This window comes from Helobdella robusta, assembly GCF_000326865.2.
Source record: "Helobdella robusta unplaced genomic scaffold HELROscaffold_5, whole genome shotgun sequence".
NCBI classification, from domain to species: domain Eukaryota; kingdom Metazoa; phylum Annelida; class Clitellata; order Rhynchobdellida; family Glossiphoniidae; genus Helobdella; species Helobdella robusta.
Window position 1 is genome coordinate 2,699,047 of NW_008705254.1, and position 18,730 is coordinate 2,717,776.

The 18,730-nt window shown below is 32.3% G+C and overlaps 3 protein-coding genes across 3 annotated transcripts in view; 2 read left to right on the plus strand and 1 right to left on the minus strand.

Moving 5' to 3' along the window:
- Positions 1-2,524, plus strand: part of HELRODRAFT_189191 (hypothetical protein) — a 3,113-nt gene extending 589 nt beyond the window's left edge. The window contains exons 2-5 of the mRNA XM_009027245.1: positions 138-200; positions 516-659; positions 818-860; positions 1,467-2,524. Of these exons, the coding sequence (XP_009025493.1) occupies positions 138-200; positions 516-659; positions 818-860; positions 1,467-1,854 (638 nt within the window). The 3' untranslated portion in view covers positions 1,855-2,524. The remainder of the gene's footprint in view (positions 1-137; positions 201-515; positions 660-817; positions 861-1,466) is intronic.
- Positions 2,525-7,532: 5,008 nt separating this feature from the next.
- On the minus strand, positions 7,533-9,065 carry HELRODRAFT_163362 (hypothetical protein; the record flags this gene model as incomplete). Its single annotated transcript, XM_009027246.1, has 3 exons — positions 7,533-7,615; positions 8,451-8,666; positions 9,041-9,065. The coding sequence occupies 3 exons, from the start codon at positions 9,063-9,065 to the stop codon at positions 7,533-7,535; spliced, it is 324 nt and encodes a 107-aa protein (XP_009025494.1).
- Positions 9,066-10,065: 1,000 nt separating this feature from the next.
- On the plus strand, positions 10,066-12,122 carry HELRODRAFT_163363 (hypothetical protein; the record flags this gene model as incomplete). Its single annotated transcript, XM_009027247.1, has 2 exons — positions 10,066-10,271; positions 11,924-12,122. 2 exons carry the CDS (start codon positions 10,066-10,068, stop codon positions 12,120-12,122), a joined length of 405 nt encoding a protein of 134 aa, XP_009025495.1.
- Between the last annotated feature and the right edge of the window lie 6,608 nt (positions 12,123-18,730).

The window sequence follows — 18,730 nt, forward strand, 5'->3', positions numbered from 1 at the left end:
GTTAAAACTTTATTAAATCAAAAAACTTACTGTTATCTTATTATTCTTATTCAAATTCTTTATTTTTTATTTTCTTGAACCTAAATTAAAAATTAAATTTCATTTGAATTTGATTGAAAAATTATTTAATTATGCAGGTGTTCTTGGCAAATCCAGTGCAAATCAACATTTGAGGACATCCTGTAGAAAATGTGGCTATGGTAGAGAGAGGCATTTTGATTCTGAATTTTGATTTAATTAATTTTTACTGTATTAATAAATTATAAATAATTCAATATTAATTCACTTTTTCAATTACCTTTATTTTTATTAATTTTTAAATGTAAATTTTGAATATTTTTTAACTTTTATTTTTATGTTGAACTACAAAATATAATAAAAATTAAAGTACATTAACTACTCTCAAAATTCAAAATTGTATTTATAAAAATATATTAATTTAAAAAATAACCATTCCATTAATAAATTGATGACCTTGTCTTTAATTGACAAATTGTTAATTTTTGAAATAACAGCAGGCCATTTGACATTTCAGTGTCGAAACTTCTTGAAAGCAGACCCTAGCAAAGAAATTGTGCTCGATATAAGCAGTACGAGTTCAGAATCATCAGATGATGAGGATGATAATTTCATTTCTCCTTTACAAAAATTGAATAAAGGTCTGTTATTTTAGTTTTAATTAAACAGTATTTTTTTTAATTTTATTTTTTCAAAATTGCCACTTCCTTTATTGTAGAATCTATATTTTGACATTCAGAAAATTTTGCATTGCTGTATATTAAATGAAAATAGATTTTATATTTTATAATTTTTTTAGATTTATCGAGTTCTTCACATAAAATGAAAAAGAAGAAAAAAAAGTAATATATTTTTATTTTGGACTATTGAATTTTTATATTTTGTTTGCACACTGTTTCATATATTTTGTATGTTCACAAAGTTTTAAAGTATTTATTAGCTACTCAATTTTTTCATTTTTTTAGTTTCTTGGTCACTGATATTTATTTTTCATACAAGGTCAAGGTATTAAATTTGGCTTCTACAAAAAACCAAAGTTGAGACAATTAAAATCTGCAAATTACAGAAAGAGTTATTTGCTGTCATTATTTGATTCAAATTTTTTCTGTTTTAACTAGTTCATGGATGACTATTTGATTAAAAGGACTGTTGATGGGCTATTAATCTTAATACTTGGATGACTTGTTTTTTCTTATTCCATTTAAATTTGTTGGAAACGTGGTGTGCTCATATTAGCAGATATTTTTATATTGTTCTGAATTCTTTCTTAAGCATTGATAATTGGAGGGAGGGTGCATTTGTGCAATTTGAACTTTTCAATCAAAACTTTCTACCTGTTTTGCGACATTATACTAATTTACAAACTGATCGACACTTTAAATTATCTTCTTTAAACGTCTTCAAAAAACTTCTTATTATAAAACTTCTGATTTCTATTTTCATTTCAGAAAAAGACGATTGAGCGAAAAAGCGAGCGATTCAACAACAACTGACCTTTCGGTTCCCACATCGAAATTAAAAAAGAAAAAACATGCCACTTCAAGTGAAGGCCTGAAGGAACAAAAGCACAAAAAAGTTAAAGGCCGACACAAAGATGATGACGATGGTGATGATAGTGGCAGACGGAAAAAGAATCATCATGGTACAGATGATGAACATGAGAATAATGTTGGCACACGAAAACGAAAACATCATCATAAAGGTAATGAAGATGAGGATAATGATGAGGTGCAAAGACGAAGTCATCATCACAAAAGTGATAAAGATGGAGAGCCGAAAAAGAAAAAAGCAAAGAAAAAAAAGTCCAAAAACCATAAAGCCTCAGACTTTGAATGAAATACAAATTTTTTATGTTCAATAATAACACAACACAATTTTAACAATTTTTTCATTGTTGATTTTATTTACACTCTGATCAATGACGAATTATACTTTTAATAAAAAGAGATCAATTTTAATGAAGTTTTATTTTATGTAAAATTACGCCAAGATTGTAAATGATATTTATATTGAAGGATGACAACTTTTGATGACGAATTAATTAAATAGTTTATTCCGCTATTGAAGTGATTAAGAAATCTGGAATATTATTTCGACTGTTCGTTTGTGAAAGGTTGAACGTCGAAGAGCTGCGTGCGATTTCAATTGTTTTACAATTAATTTGTACGTTGTTGTTCGCTGCTGGGATCATGATGTCCTCGTCCTCTTCCTGTGCCGGTTGGTCGTTGAGCAAACAGTTCCTCGATCGTTTGTCGGAGGTACTCGCGTCGACATCCCTTCTCGGGCAGTTGCAGGAATGTTGCTTGATGCAGATGTTTTGTATTCTCGGGATGTATGATTCGTTGAAATAGAAAGAATGTTGCTGTAACTGGAGATGCGAAGACGGCTGGTGGAGGTTCGACGACATGTAAGGCATGTAGGCGGGTAGAGTTGACGTCTGGCTCGTGTAGGATCGTTTGCTTGTATCCAATAAGGAAGTTGATAATTGATGGCAGCAGTTATCGCTGTCAACGTGGAAACATTTTGTGTTGCTGGTTGACATGGTGTCGAAATGTTCGTCGGTGATGTTGTCGTTGTTGTGCTGCTGCTGCTGGCAGAGATGGACGTGATCTTGAGACTTTGGTGTGGAAAAGGATGCGATGGGTGTTGAAAATGTCGTACCCGATGCGGAAAACGTGGTTGTAGTTTTCAGTTGGTAGTTTGGATTGTTGGCGCGTGGACCGCTTGCTATGTTGTACCTTCTGCATTGGGCGTTTCAGGTTATGAAAATGATTGTAAAATTTTATTTTCAATTAGACGTTTTGCAGTTTGGCCGTTAATTATTCTGCAGTTAGTTGGCTAATTGATTTGTTTGAGAGAACTCTAAATTATAAAATTAATTAAAATATTTTCAAGACGTTAACATGTTGATAAATTAAAGTTAAAATACAATGTGCTTGGTGTTGTTTAATTATTTTTCTGTTTAATTTATCTATAAAAGAACAGATCGTACAAAACTTTAATTTATCAGTTTTCCTTAAACAAAACCATAGATAGATAAAAGCCAAGCGAGTAGAAAATTTCATTAAACGTAGGAATGAGTATGTGACCTGCGTTATATTGATATAATGCCCCTTGTATAAATAAATAACAAGCCATAAAACACCGCTACCAATTACTGTTAGCGTCTTAAATTCTTCCTGCCTAACTATCCAGGATAAGCTTGTGAATATAAAAAATCCTCTCCTTAATAAAACTTTATATTGGTTGGCTCATTGGACATTTCGTTGGCTTCAATCAACTTTAAGTGTCCAACTCATCTTGGCAGGTCGTTATATACAGGCTTCTCGTCTACATACAACCACATTCTGCATTCTACACGAGTTCTCTCTTTGTACGTGGTCGATGTGTGCAGTTGTGCATCTGACCAGAACGTTATGCTGGCGGATGGTTCTGTTGTTACCTACTCATTCAAGTAAAATGGAGATTTACTGCATTACAAAACTGGAAGAGGTAACATGGAAAACTGATCAAGGTACGGATAAATGACATTACGTAATGGATTGGAGTAAAATATTGAATATATTACGAGTGGCCAAAACAGGATAAGTTTTTTTTGAAAATTTGCAAAAAGTAGAACATCATCACATGAAAGGATTAAAAGCTTCAAATTGTTTGTTAGCTAAATGGCGCTGCAATGTTTATCCCGTTAAATTCAGTAAGGCAAATTTATTTTCTGTATTGTATTTGTTTTATACATCGAGTTGTTTTTGACGACGTTGTTGTAATTTGTTATAAACAAAATGTTCTGATAAATCAGAGGTGGGCAAACTACTATTTTATGCGGCCCTCGAGGCCTTCTTTGCTAAAAAAGGTCGTCAGCCAGACACAATGACCAAAAAAAAGAACCACAAATCTTAAAAAAATTCTCCCACGGGTCAAAAAATTTGCTATTTAAGTACATATGCGGCCCTTCAAAGTTAAAATGGTTATTAAAGCGGCCCTCATAACAAAAAGTCTGCCCACCCTTGTGCGAAAGTAATAAAATTATTTCATTCATGCTAGCCGGTGAGATTCATGCTATTTGGGGATTTAACAGAGTTAGTGACTGATCATTTTTTTAAATATTTTCTGAACTGAAATGAGAAGTTTTTTTTAGTTTATAACAAATATTCTTTCTGATTTGTTACAATTTTTGAAAACATTTAACTAGCGTTATTAAAAGAAACTTTTTGAAACATTCAGTTGGCACAAAAAGTGTGAACTTTCTTGATATAGGTCTAACACATTACAATACAACCATTATTTCCATCAGCATTACTGTCTAAGGGCTTGTGATCCTTTTACAAAATACGAAGGCAAAAGTTGAATAAGCATTGTAAAAGTTAAAATACAAATTAAAAAAATAACGTATCCTGATATGATTACATAAAACACATCATTGAGTTTTTTCAAACTCAAAATTTGCTAGGCAAATAGAAAATTAATGTTCAAACAAATTTTGCGACAATAATTAATGCACCGGAAAGTTTGAACACTAATATAAGGCTAGTTTTGATTCAGTTCGACAAAATTTTCTGAAATAAATATTTTTTAAAATAGAAACTAATAAAACCGATGAACAGTTTTTATATTCGGCAATCGAAGATTTTTAACAACTGCCAAATAAATATAAGGCTTTTAATTTTTATATTCACAACAATTTAAATTATTTAATTTCCTTATGCTATCTGTTGAGTTGAAAAATAATGAGTCTGTTTAAAAACTGACTAATAAATTCAGTGGCTGATACAGAAGTTAGCGTTGGGAGGATGATTTTTAAAACTCCAAACGATATTCAAAGTTTCAAGTATGATGACGTTTTTTTTATCTAGTTACCGTTTACGTTAATACTAAATTTTCTAAATTTTTCTCTTTCATGGTTTGGTTGGATCCACTCTTTTGGATCCACCACTGATATATTTCTTGAGTTGTTTTGTCAGAATTTTAAAAATTATATCAATAATTAAAATTACGAGCAGTTGTGTTGCGATTAGGGGAGGGATTGGATTAGAAAACTAAACAAAATTTAAGAAAAAAAAAAATTTATAATAGTTGAAGTCGGAGTAACAAGTCGACTCACACAGAGAAGCATACACTAGTTATCCTATCTTGTTTGTTTTTTTTTTAAATTTGTATAAGAAAGCAAACCTACTATTAAAAACTAACTGTCACAACATTTTCTCAAACTTTTTTAAGACGAAGAAACGAAGAAGTGATTGGCGATATGAACCGAACGACCTGCAAGAAATATTTCATGAAAATGAGCTCCTCATTAAAAAAGGTCATCAAGAGTCCCCCAATGCATTTTGCATCTTCATTCACTTCATCGAATTAAAGAAATTTTTTAAGTTGGATTGATTATATCGAGATTAAATTTTAATTTAATAAAATCAGTCAACTAAGAATAAAGCTCCATCAATTTAATGTTCCGTTTGGACATCATGTGACAAAAAAAAAGTCTCAAAAAAATAAATTTAAACACACCGGTCAATTTCCTAGTTAAATTAGATATCATATACCTTTTTTTTTAGAAATAATTTATCTCCAGTTTTTGCCGAAACTCTTTAAAATAATGTTTCAGAAAAAAGAAAGTGAGTTGTTTCTTAAACGCATAAATAATAGATCGTAATGAGATTGGTTTTGAAAAGAATCAATCGAGACGGAACAATTGACTTTTTCAAAATAACGTTAACTCCACCGATATTTCTAAAATACTAGCAACTTTCTTAACACTAAACCAGAAACAACACTTTGTAAGTCTTCGTCTGCATGTTGACGATCCTTTAAATGTAGTTTACATAAATTTTTATCATTTAAAGTTTTTTAATGAAATTAAACTTAGTAGAGTTGCATTGAGTGACTTACATTATAAAAAAAATGACAGGTCACTTGGCAATTTCAGACTTTTTTAATTGATGCAAATGCTGGAAGGTAAAATTTTTTTGGTAACTGAAATGTTGAATTTAGATTGCCAGAGTTCAAAAACAAACTTTACCATCGTGCACATGCAAGAATTTGTTCGTTTATCAGGTCTCCCACTAAAAATCAGACTGAAAATCTTTCGTGTTGAATAAACAAAACATAAAAGTCAATGCTCATTTTATTCATCCATCAATGAGCCACACATTTTTAAATCCAAAATATAGCTTATAAGAAAATAATCTTTAAAAAATTATAAAAAATTTGTTGAAAACACAATTCGTTTAAAAATAAATGACACTAAACCAATTGTGTAAACTTAAATACGAAACTTTCCGAAAAGTAAGCCAAATGTCAGGAAATTAACTTAAACGTTTAACAGATGCGTACTTAGATAAATACCAATTTAGAAGAAGAAATTATCTACAATGGATTAGAACACAGCAATTATGCTGCTTAACTCGATAGATTCATTTGAGTTTTCTAGAATTTATGCATTGTTGAAAAAGCAGTTGACTGTGATGAATTTTTCATTTCATTTATTTGACATTTTGGACTTGTGTGATGAATATTTAGAAGCATAAAACAACTGAGCTTCCAGCTCAGGCAGTTTACTACTCCTCTCAGTCCAACAAATTTGTAACTGATGGACATGATAACAATTAAATTAATTAAAAATGTTTTAAAAGTTATTTGTAATGTTGTTTTTAAATACAAAATATTTGAATTTATTACGTTCGTTCAATCTCATTAGGAACCAGCCTTTAGAATAAAAATAAAATGGCAACCTTAATGAATATATGTAACGCCGCACTGATCAACCGACAGTGGCTGGCTGGTGCTAAAAATTGAAATATTAGTTTTTCACAGCAAGAAAATCTAATATTAAATATTTTTATTAAATTTTTGTTGTGTAAATCAGCTTCATTTTTTTTGTTATAAGCGACAATAATTTTGTGTTTGAGTGGTGAGTGCTTATTAAATATTAAAGAAGAATTAAGATCCTATTTCATGCATGACTCAGAGTCGGCATCACCATTATACTTCTGCTTGTTAACGTTCTTATATTTCTTAAACACGTGTTCATAAACTGATTAACCCTGACGTCTATGCTGTTAAAAAAATATTCAACAACCTTCATCTAACTGACATGCACTTTGTTGAAACTGAAATATTTTAAAATTAGACTGCATATATAAACCTGCCGAGGACAGCAGAGCAAACATACATTTAATATTTAATATTTTTCATTTCTCACTGGTAACTATCGATTAAATTTAATTACTTAAATTAATTAAGTTTATAAAACTAAAGTCAAGCTTAATTAGTAGTAATTACATTAGCAAAGTTGGCGAGGGCAACATAACATAATAACAAAAGCTAATGACCTTTTAAGGAAAAGTAGTCCGAGAACTAGCACACACATGCTGACGCTGACCGAAACTCCAACCACAATGACTGCAACTACAGCTTTATTTAATTCAAATATCTTTTTGCAATTATACATTTCATGATGAAATAACATCAGCATCAAAAAACATTAGCAACATCAACAACAGAAAACATTAGCAGCATCAGCAAGAGTATCTCACGAGACACATGTTACCTGAAGTAACTTTCAACTTCGAGTATGAGAGGCTGGCCGTCGACAAAACACCTGCCAGTTTATATTATTAACACATCTTGAATAGTCAATCTATTTTAGTAAAAAATTTATTTAAGAGCCATTCTATTGATAATAACATTTTGCGTATGGTTATTATTTTTTTTTACTAAATAATTTTCTCAATATTTCCAATGAAGATAAATGCTCTCTAATCAATCTGTAATGAAAGGTAAATAAAATAAAATTAAATTAAATTAAAAGTTTAAATTTGTTGTCACGCGATTTGGTGATTTATCTAAGGGGACAATTTATCAAGACACATTCTTCAAGAGCCTTTATTCGTTGTTCTATTGGACGAGCATCAGTTAGAAATCGAAATAAAATCAAATCTAATCAATTAAATAAGATAAGGGTAAAATAAAAAGAAATAGATAAGATAAAATGAAATAAAATAGTGGCTCTGAATAAAATTTTGTAGAGTCTGAATATTTTGGTTTAGAAATAAAAATAAATATCGATAGAGCAAGACCTTGAAAATTGATCATTAATTATGAAATTGATACTGTTTTTCAGTCTGGTAGTTTTGTAAGGGGTAATATTATCAGTTATTAAACATTTCATGTCAGCAGATTTTAAATTTTTGATCACAAGTTTATGGATGTAACTATTGAATAATTTGTTTGAACAATAACAGCAGGATATGGATACGTACCTAGTCATTAGCAGGAGATGTAACCACCAACATTTCTTGATATATTATATAAGCCAACAATAACATTAAAGTATTTATAATTCTAATTTTAATTTATACAGGTAAATTAAAATTGTGTAATTAAACACGGGCAACCACCATCTACCTCTTATAAGGTAACACTCATGTCCTCACCTGAATCAGAATCCTTCATGACGGATCTGCCGCTGCCCACAACGTTCGAATGCGACGTGCAGTTGCCAACAAATCCTTGCCAGCCACTCTTGTTGTTGCACACGAGTGTCCATGACCTTTCGTCGACCTTGCATTTCAAATTGGCAGTCATCTTGTCCTTGGAGTACGTCACGTGGTACGTCTCGTCCAACAACTGGATGTCTCGACAGCCGACGGCTGCGTGGAAGGTGCAGTTGATTATCGTGCAAGATTTTTGTTTTGAAATTTAATGCCTTTTATGGGAAAAAATAAAAATTTTTTAAGAATTATTTTAAACAAACAATGATGAACCAATTATTCGGCACAGTAAAGTTGAACAACATTAAATTCTAAAAAAATAATTTGTTCGGGATATTTGATGGATAAAAAAAACTCTAAAGCAAACGCCCAACACTTTTGTAAGTTCAAAAATGTTTTGGAAAGATTGTTTTCATTTGAAATGAAAGAAATAAAGCGTGAAAGAATGCATGCCATGTTCTTCTTGAACACATCTCAACACAATGCAGGCTTGCAATCTCAGCAAACATTCATGACTTATTGAAATGGATGACTTGCAAGTACTGACCCAGACTTCATTGCATGGACTTGCGCCACGATATATCTTCGACTGCTCATATAATCGATCGCTGTCCTCTTTGTTCTCCCGGTGCCGTTGTTTTTGTTCTCACAATATAGGGACTTATTTGCAGATGTTCACTTAAGTTAAGTTTTGTTCAAGTTTAAAAATGCATTTTTATTGAAAGTTTCCGTGACCTGGTTGTTTTTTTTCTCTATATGAAATGTACTTTTTAATTTTATATTTGTGGCAGGTTTGGTATTTTTAGTTTTTAAATGTTTTTCATGTTTGTTGGTTTTGCCGAAGGATCAATTTATCTCGTGAAATATTCATCCACTGACAAGTCAAACACAACTGAAGCCTACTGTCAAAATATTTTTATCAATGAAGTTGTTGGTGCGAACTAAAATTCATTTAAAATTACATATATTATTGTTATTAATATTAAACGTTCAACGTTTAATGAAATAATTTTTAAATTACATTATTTTTGTTGAAAATTTTAAAATTTTGTTGTTTTAACTTATTTATCTTGTTCAAATAACTTTCATAGATAGCATTGACTGCAATGGCAGCGAACTCCCCACTTTGAGAACTTTCATAAATTTGTCTTCTTATGTTTCATTGTCATGCAACAAATTCAACATCTCAAGCAGCAACCCAAGTCATATTTACATCCTCAAAGTAAAATTATTCTTCTGCTTTCAATAAAAACCGAGCAGAACTTCACGGAGACGCATACAGATGTAAATGACCAACCAACAATTCATGAATGCAAACAAAATATTCAAATAAACCAAAACATTCATCAAAATTCATTAACTACATACAGACATACAAACGCATACAATCTCATGCATACCTCCTTGAAAAGTGAAAGCAAACACACCATCACATGTAACGCACATACTGACGCGTGCAATTACATACAAAACCCGTAAAGTACATTTGAACCGATAGAAAAAACACACACGGCCAACCCTACACACGAACCTCAACACAGATGCAAATAAACAAAACATGGCATCTGGAGACATGGGAAGCATCATGCCTTCATCGAACCTACCAGATGATGCGAAAGTATATATTTGCTTCCATTGTTTGAAAAATGTCCTCACAGACAATCAGCCGCTTGCATCAAATAAGCAAATCACTGGAATGACATTTCAATATTGCACAATTCATCATTTAGTGACCATTGGAATTCATCGTGAAGTAATTGGCAAGTTTTTAAGTGGAAAACGTGCTATTAAAATATTACAGTAAAGAGAAACAATTTGTAAATTTTAACAAACTAAAAATAATAGAAGTAGTAGTAGTAGTAATAGTAGTAATAATAATAATAATATTATTATTATTATTATTAATAAAAATAAAATAATAAAAATATTAATAATAGTAAAAATAATGGTTTAATCGTGGTAAAAATTGCAGCAACTGCAGTAGTAGTAGTAGTAAAAGTAGTAGTAGCAGTAACAAAAATGTTAAAAATTATTGAAATACTGTCACCAAGTTATTATTTATTGTCATGCATAAACCTTTGCAAGGTTCTAAAGTTGCAGAGCGCGTGTAATTTAGCTCGCTCAATCATATTGTGATAATCTATAAACTATTTCGACGAAATGTATCTCTGTGTTTTATATATGTGAATATGATGTTGTAATTGTTGTATGTCTGTGTGATGTTGTACGCGTTTGTTATGTTGTATTTGTTGTTTGTGTATGTGACGTTGTATGCTATGCCTATGTACAGAATAATTAGTGAAGAGGATGTTATGGTTGTTGATGGTTGTGGATGTGATGTGATGTTGTCTAGATATCGCTGCGTGCATTTCTTCACACGCATATTTGTCGTTCGTACGTTCATGCACACGCTTGTCACATGTTTGTAATAGTATTTACTTCAATGTTTATCGAAAAACAAACAGAAAACAAACGAACGAACAAACGAACGAACAAACGAACATTACTTTCGACATCTTTTACTTGTTCTATTTCTTTCATTCTTTATGAACTCATAACTAAGCGACTTGCTTTGTTACAATTTTTGCTTGATTTCATGACGACGACTCTTCTCTAATCACAGCCCGCCCGCCCGCCTAAAAATCTTCCAACAAAACATCACGCTGCAGTTACGTGTGTGAGGCTAATCAAACAAAAATTGAAAGCTAATAAAACAAAAAATTATTTCAAACGAATGAAAATAAAATAGTAAAATTCATTTTTTGGGACAATTTAATGTTGCCATTGCAATCATTTTGAAGAAGAGTTTCGTTTTTCGTTTGGTCTCAATGGCGGTGTTACCATATCAATTTATACTCTTTTACTTTTCAACTTTTAATACATTTTTTAAACAAAAAATACTCTATACACACAACACACACACACACACACATACATTAATTTACACACACACACATACACGTTCACACACACGCAAACACACACACACACACACACACACACACACACACACACACACACACATGCTTATCTGATCTTTAAGTGATTAATTTTATTTATTGTTACCATAAAACGACGAACATTCTTTTTTAAGAAAATGAACGGCCAATGTTCATCTGATGTGTTTAAGGTATTTTTCCAACAATTATGTCAAATAAAAAATTGTGATCTATTAATTCAATGATGTTTTTAATTTAGTTACTTAGGTTACGTGCCACCTTAAAAAGTCGAATGTTTTAGAAGCAAATATAATCTTAAAAAAAGATTATATTTAATCGAAAAATTGTTTTAACATCAAAACAAAAAAACAAAAAAAAACAGTTGACACAAAACAGCACCAGAAATCCATTCCTCCAGAAACATTTCCAGAAAAACCACAGCATGCTGCAATAATTTTTCCACAAAAACAACCACAGTTGTGCAATCACTACCATCATCCTAAAACATTACCACCACAAGCAACCCCCTCCGGACTGCCACCACCACTACTGCAACCCCACCACCACCACACCAACACTACATTATCGACCTCAACCACCAACGACTTCATCAAAACCGGCATTTTTCACAACAATGGAGAAACCCATTAACAATGGAGCTGGTAGCGCCAAGTGAACGCAGACGTCAGCGGTTGACGGCATAATCCAGGACCCAGCAGTATCAATAACACGTAGAAGCCGACAGTTGCACAATGCAGAATCATGCCGTACAATCTTACAATCATACAAACATACATATCTACAAACAAACATATCTACACACATACACACATACGTACACACATCCGTACACACATACATAACCCAAACAACATTTTTCTTTTCAAGCCCACATACATAACCCAAGCCTCTTTCTTTATATTTATATAATCATGAATTTTGTCTCTATCTATCACATAACATACATACATACATACATACATACACACAAACACACCACACTACACTCGCACGCACACACACGTACACACACACATGCATTGCACCATTTATGATATCTTCACACACGCAGCAGACAGACGTGCTCTATAAAGAGATTTGAATAATGCCTCGCCAGGGAGAGCTGAACATATATAGCAATGAAATCTCAACAAAACTTCATTGATGTTTGCCAACCGGCGTCAATTTACGTGAACAGCCACAAAACTTTGACGACATTAATGTGGTAGCCAGCAACTTGCTGCATTCTGCAACAAGTTTTCACTACATTACATTACATCACCTTACAATACAAGGCATCACATCACATTACATTGCATCGTTTATATAGATGATTTGTTTAATGTTGGTTCAAATAGTGATGTTGTAAAATTTGTAATGATAAAGCATTGACACTCTGCGAAACCAATTGTTGAGAAAGGTACAAGCTTAAGAAATCGTGAGAAGTTGCACTGAGAAATTTATCGCGTCCGTGCTGCAACTTAATATTGGTTCCTATCACGGAGATATCGACCAGCAAGTCAAATTTGCAGTCAGTCCTCGAGATGGCAACATTGTAGAAGTATTCGCAACAATTTTGTTGTTGTTGCTATCAGGTTAGCAAATGCTTTTTGTTGCCAGGACAGCCGCAACATTGTTGCTATCGCACTGGCAACATTATTGCTGTAAAATTTGTTGAATTTCGTTTTGAAAATCTAAGTATTGTTTGTTATTTTAATTTCTCACCGACATAATTTTATTGTTATGAGTAGTAGTACAGTTAATAAATTACTACCGGCTCATTTCACTATTACAACTGCTACTTACTGCTACTACCTCTGCTTCTGCTGCTGCTACTGCTACTACTGCTGCTTCTAAGGAAAGTTCTAACGCTACTGTTACTATTACTACCACTACTACACTACGACTATGAATACTATCGCTACTACTACTACTACTACTACTAATACTATTACTACTAATACTACTATTACTACTACTACTACTATTACTACTACTACTAATACTATTACTACTACTACTACTACTAATAATAATAATAATAATATCGATATAATATTAACAATAATAATAAGATAAAATGATGAATAAATTATTAATAGAATAATATCATCAGAGTAATATTAGAGAACTTAAGCGGGCAAACACGGGAGGTTAAAAGAAGAGAATGATAAATAGCGGTAGAGAATTTTTTTAAACTTTTGTATTCAACTTCTTGACCTTTTGACCTTTCTACTTCCGCTTGAATACAAAAACTTGAAAAACGTTCTCCCTATTAAAACGTCTATGTCTGTATTGTATGGTCGATATTGTGATTATGCTCTGGTTGATATTTATCTATTTTGCTTTTATTTTTTTATAACATATTTATTTTTTTCTATTCAAATGATTATTTAAATTCAATAATCGTTGTTTACGTCGTTCTATGGTTTTATTTTCCTGAATTGGAAATTAAAAAATATAATATGATGTACCTATGTACACATTCTACAATTACGTATATAACTCACCAAAAAGTTCAAGCAAATCTAAATTAAATCTGCAATCTACTTAGATTGTTTCTTACCAAAAGTCAAGATAAACTAGAAACTATATTTAAAATATAAACAACATTTCAAATTGACCTCATGAGATTAATAAAACATTTCTTAAAAAAAAACACTAATTTTACGACGTTAAATCATCAGTGCGATAATAACATCCTTCATGAACTTCACACGAATCCAACTTGGTTCTTCGTTTTCACAGGTTATATTTACACACACACCACACACACACACACACACACACACCACACACACACACACAAAACACACACACACATGTAACACATGTAAAATTGCTCTAATATTGCTCTTCATCATGATCGTCGTCATTATAATGATTGTCATTCTCATCATCATGTCTCACTCTAATGATCATGGTCATCATCATTTCATTTTATCATCGTCATTGCGGTCAATATTGTCGTTGTCCTATGACCATCATTTTTATCATTATTGCCCCCTCGGCTATCGTGATATTTTTTTTCCTTCAATCATTTTCATCATCTTCATCCTTTTACTCCTTCTCCTCATCACCACCATCATTGTCATCACCATCATCATTGGCGATACCATCGTCATTACCAACGACATGGAAATCATATTAATCACCACCATGGTTATTTCTGTCATCATCTTCGTCATCATCATCGTCACCATAATCCTCTTTCTCATCATCATAATCGTCATCATCATCGTCGTCATCATCATCATTTTCGTTACGATCATTATCAGCATCATCATTTTTGCAATCATGATCATCACCACGTGACTGATTCCTCCACACAGGAGTCACGTCGCGAAGCAACTTTTCAATGTTATCATCTGATCAATTCACTCCAATCCCCTCTACCTCAATCTCTCTGATTTACGGCGATCCCCTCCAATTCAGTCAACATCTCTCCTCCATCTAATTCATTTCCTAATTTACACGCGTCTCTTCCGATCCATTCATTATCTCTATTCAATCTACAATGATCCCCTCATTTTGCTCTATATCTCTCTCCACAATTCAATTAAATCCTCAATGAAATCCTCATATTCACTCCACATATCTTTTCAGTCTATTTCAATTTCTAATTTACACCCAGCTTTCCAAATAATTCTATATCTCTGCAATCTAATTCAATCCCTGATTTACTCCCAACCCTCCAAATCATTCCATATCTGTTCAATCTAATTCAATCCATCCAAAATTTACGTTGGTTCTCTTCAATTCACCCAACATCTAACCTTAATTAATGAAAATTAAATGTAGCAAGAAGATTGAATATAATTAAATTCAATTTAATTCAAATACTTTGCACTTCATCTCTTAATTTTAAACACAATATACTCCGCCAGAATAAGATTACCATAAAATTAAGCCGCTACATAAAACAACATATAGGTTATCGCCAATATAGGTAGTAGATTTTTTTTACTAAGTTAGGAGCGACATATTATTATCTGGCCTGGACCTCTAAAAAACTCTACATATAAATGCATACATTAGTTGCACGTGTTTGTGCTAAAGTTTAACGCAACATCTCCCAATGTTTCAAAGACGCGATACAATGCAACATAAATAAGGAATGCTTACGTATACAGCAGGCATGACGTTGCAATTTATAAGATACAATTTAATGGGTACTTGGATACAATAACCACACACACGCACACACATACATACACACATACATACACGCACACGCACACACACACGCATACGCACACACACACACATGTAATGAAAATAATGTACACACATACACACACATTTATAATCATTTAAATAGAAAAATATATACATATGTATATTTATATGTGTGTATGTATGTGTGTGTGTATGTGTATGTGTGTGTGTACGTGTGTGTGCGTGTGTGTAGATGGCCATGGCCAATCATGTGCATTTGTTGTTCTGGCGTAAAAACTGAAGAGAACATAACAAATGAGCAACAGGGGGATTGCTGGTATAACGTAAACTTCAATTGTACTTATATGGGCACGCATTTGTACTGCCAAGTATTTATATCTGTTTATTTTTTTTATTTATGTTAGCATTATCTGCTTGAAATAAAATTTGTTTCCAGAATTTTGAGCAACCGTACTTCGAATGGAGGCCTGTAAATAAATTTCTTACATGAAGAATTATTAATTAAAACAGAACGGTTGCGTGTTTTAATTTGCCGGCAGAAGCATAAAGAAGGAAAATTAAATTTTTTTCACAGCATCATTTGATTAAAGAATTCCACATCGGCTTCCTGCAAGCAACCAAATTCAACCAACTTCAATGTTTGCTCCTACTTCTTCTCGTGCTGCTGCTGATTCTTTCAAATCTTTCAGTTGCTTTATTTTTATTGGTTTCCAAAATTTAGGAAAGAAATTAAAACTTTTTTCCTCGAACTTCTGCATTTTATTTTGGTTATTCTTAGTTGTGTGCATTTTTAAATGCAATGCTCTCATAGCAGTTGTGACATTTTTAATGTAATATCTATCGACATAAAAATAGAATAAATTGTAAAGTACACAAATTAATTTTTATTTGAAGTAAGCAAAAAATTTGGCAAACAAAAAAATGTGAAAAAACTGTTGATTTATAGTGGATGGTATTTCAAAATTATATCTGAAATTTTTTTTGAACTCCAGAGTCGAAGCATATTTCATATTTACGTTGTTAGTCATAACCGACAAAAACTTTCAAATGCTGCTCAATCAATTAAACCAATTAAGTTATTGGTTATATATTTTTTTAAATCAGCAAAATTTTTTTGACGAATGCCAAAAAACAATATAATGGAAAATAAATGAAAAATGAAACAATTGAAAAGGATTTTATAAATTATTATCAACTAGTTACTGCGTTCATTATCTGCTTACAACAAATGTACAACTTAATTTCTTGAAGGAATGAGTGAAGAAATACTTGGAGACAAACCTTCGAAGAGAAACATCAACGCTCCCCCGCCATTATCTCGAACATCTCCTGCATCTTCAACATCAACAATCGTCCCGATGACAACAGCCAATGAGCTTGAAAGACTGACAGTCACGTGATGAGTACGTGAGTCACTCAGCTGATCATCGTGCAACATCGTGATCGATCGATTTCCTTTATGTACGACCGGCCATGATGACGACGACGACGACGATGATGACGTATGTGATGACGATGACGTTGGTGATGACGTTGATAACGATGATGGGGCCGATAAAGGATACGAAAATGTTGACGACGACGATGATGTGGAGGAAATATCAGAGAAGTCAGTTATTGTGGCAACAATTTTCTGATTTTTAGGCAGACCTGTAAGAATATTTTGAGAACGCGAGTGTTTATGATATGAAGTAAGCGGTCAGTCAGGTGGTCTGTAAAAAATTTGCTTCGGGAGGAAATGGAAAGTTTACAAACCCAGTGAATATTTTGTGCCTTTTATTTATTGGACATCAACGTCTCATGCATATTTTTTATAATTTAAAAATTATATTATACATTACACAATACTCAATTTAAACATTTTCTTAAAATATTAAAAAATGATTAGTTAGTGTTAGTATAAAAATTAACAATTTTGCCAGCGAAATAAATTTTTTCATGCAATTTCAAAGTCCTTCTTGGTTAGGTCTCTGGAAGAAAGTTCACACAATAAAATGCTTGGACGATTGACATGCATTTGTTAGGACATCTTGTAATCCATGTTCTCCGGATCACGGGATGTCTCCATTAGCATGCTATTGAGGGGTCCCAGTCCCCATGTAGGAATGGCATGGACTCGTTGTTGCATAAGAAGAGCCCGTTGTGCCAGCCAGTTCCCGATTCAGCTTATTATTTATGCATGCATTTTATTGCATATTTTTGTGCGTATGATATCATGGCACAGATGCAATGAACGCAAAACTTACAGAGCAAAAAAATGGACACATAACTAAATCTTCCGTGGCTATGTATAACTGTTGAGTTTGTACCATAAACCATTTCAATTATATAATTAGAAATGGATTCGTAAATGCGTTTGGTTAGGAAATAATTTTTAGTTTATTTCTATCACCTGACCAACATGTATACCATAGATGTCTAAATTTAAAATAGACACAGATGCAGAGTGGGGATTCTGAAGGGGGCGGGATTTGGATTAGGATTAGGTCGGCTGCCTAATTTTGTCTCACTAGCGAACATCATTGGTTAATTCTTGGTCCTCCCGTCCGACTTCAAATATTTACAACATTATTAAAATTTCGATCTCCTCCCGCCAACGTTGTCTATATCCGCCACTGAATGCACACACAGTTACACCTGAACGCATGGGAAAATCTACATACTGACTGAACGTTCACAAAAATAAAGACAAACGCATGCGAACATACCATTCAAGCTCTAATGCTTAAGAGTCTATAAGTGCTTGCACCAATTGTTGTGCAATGTATGTGCTCAAGTGTGCTTATATAAGCGACACCACACACACACACACACCACACACACACACCCCACACACACACACACACAATAAGGTATTTTTTATTTTATTATATATAGTTATCATATTGTTCATATGAGATTGTTGTATCAAATTATTGCGGAAATATTTTGTATGTTTGAGATGAAGTTTGTATCTTTTTCATCAAAAGCATCAAACTAAACGTCTGCCAAGTAGTTTCAAGCAAAGAATGTATTTTGTACGTATATATATATATATATGTTGGTAATAGACCATAATTTTTACAATATTCTATAAATTCTACCGAATGTTTGGCGNTAATATGT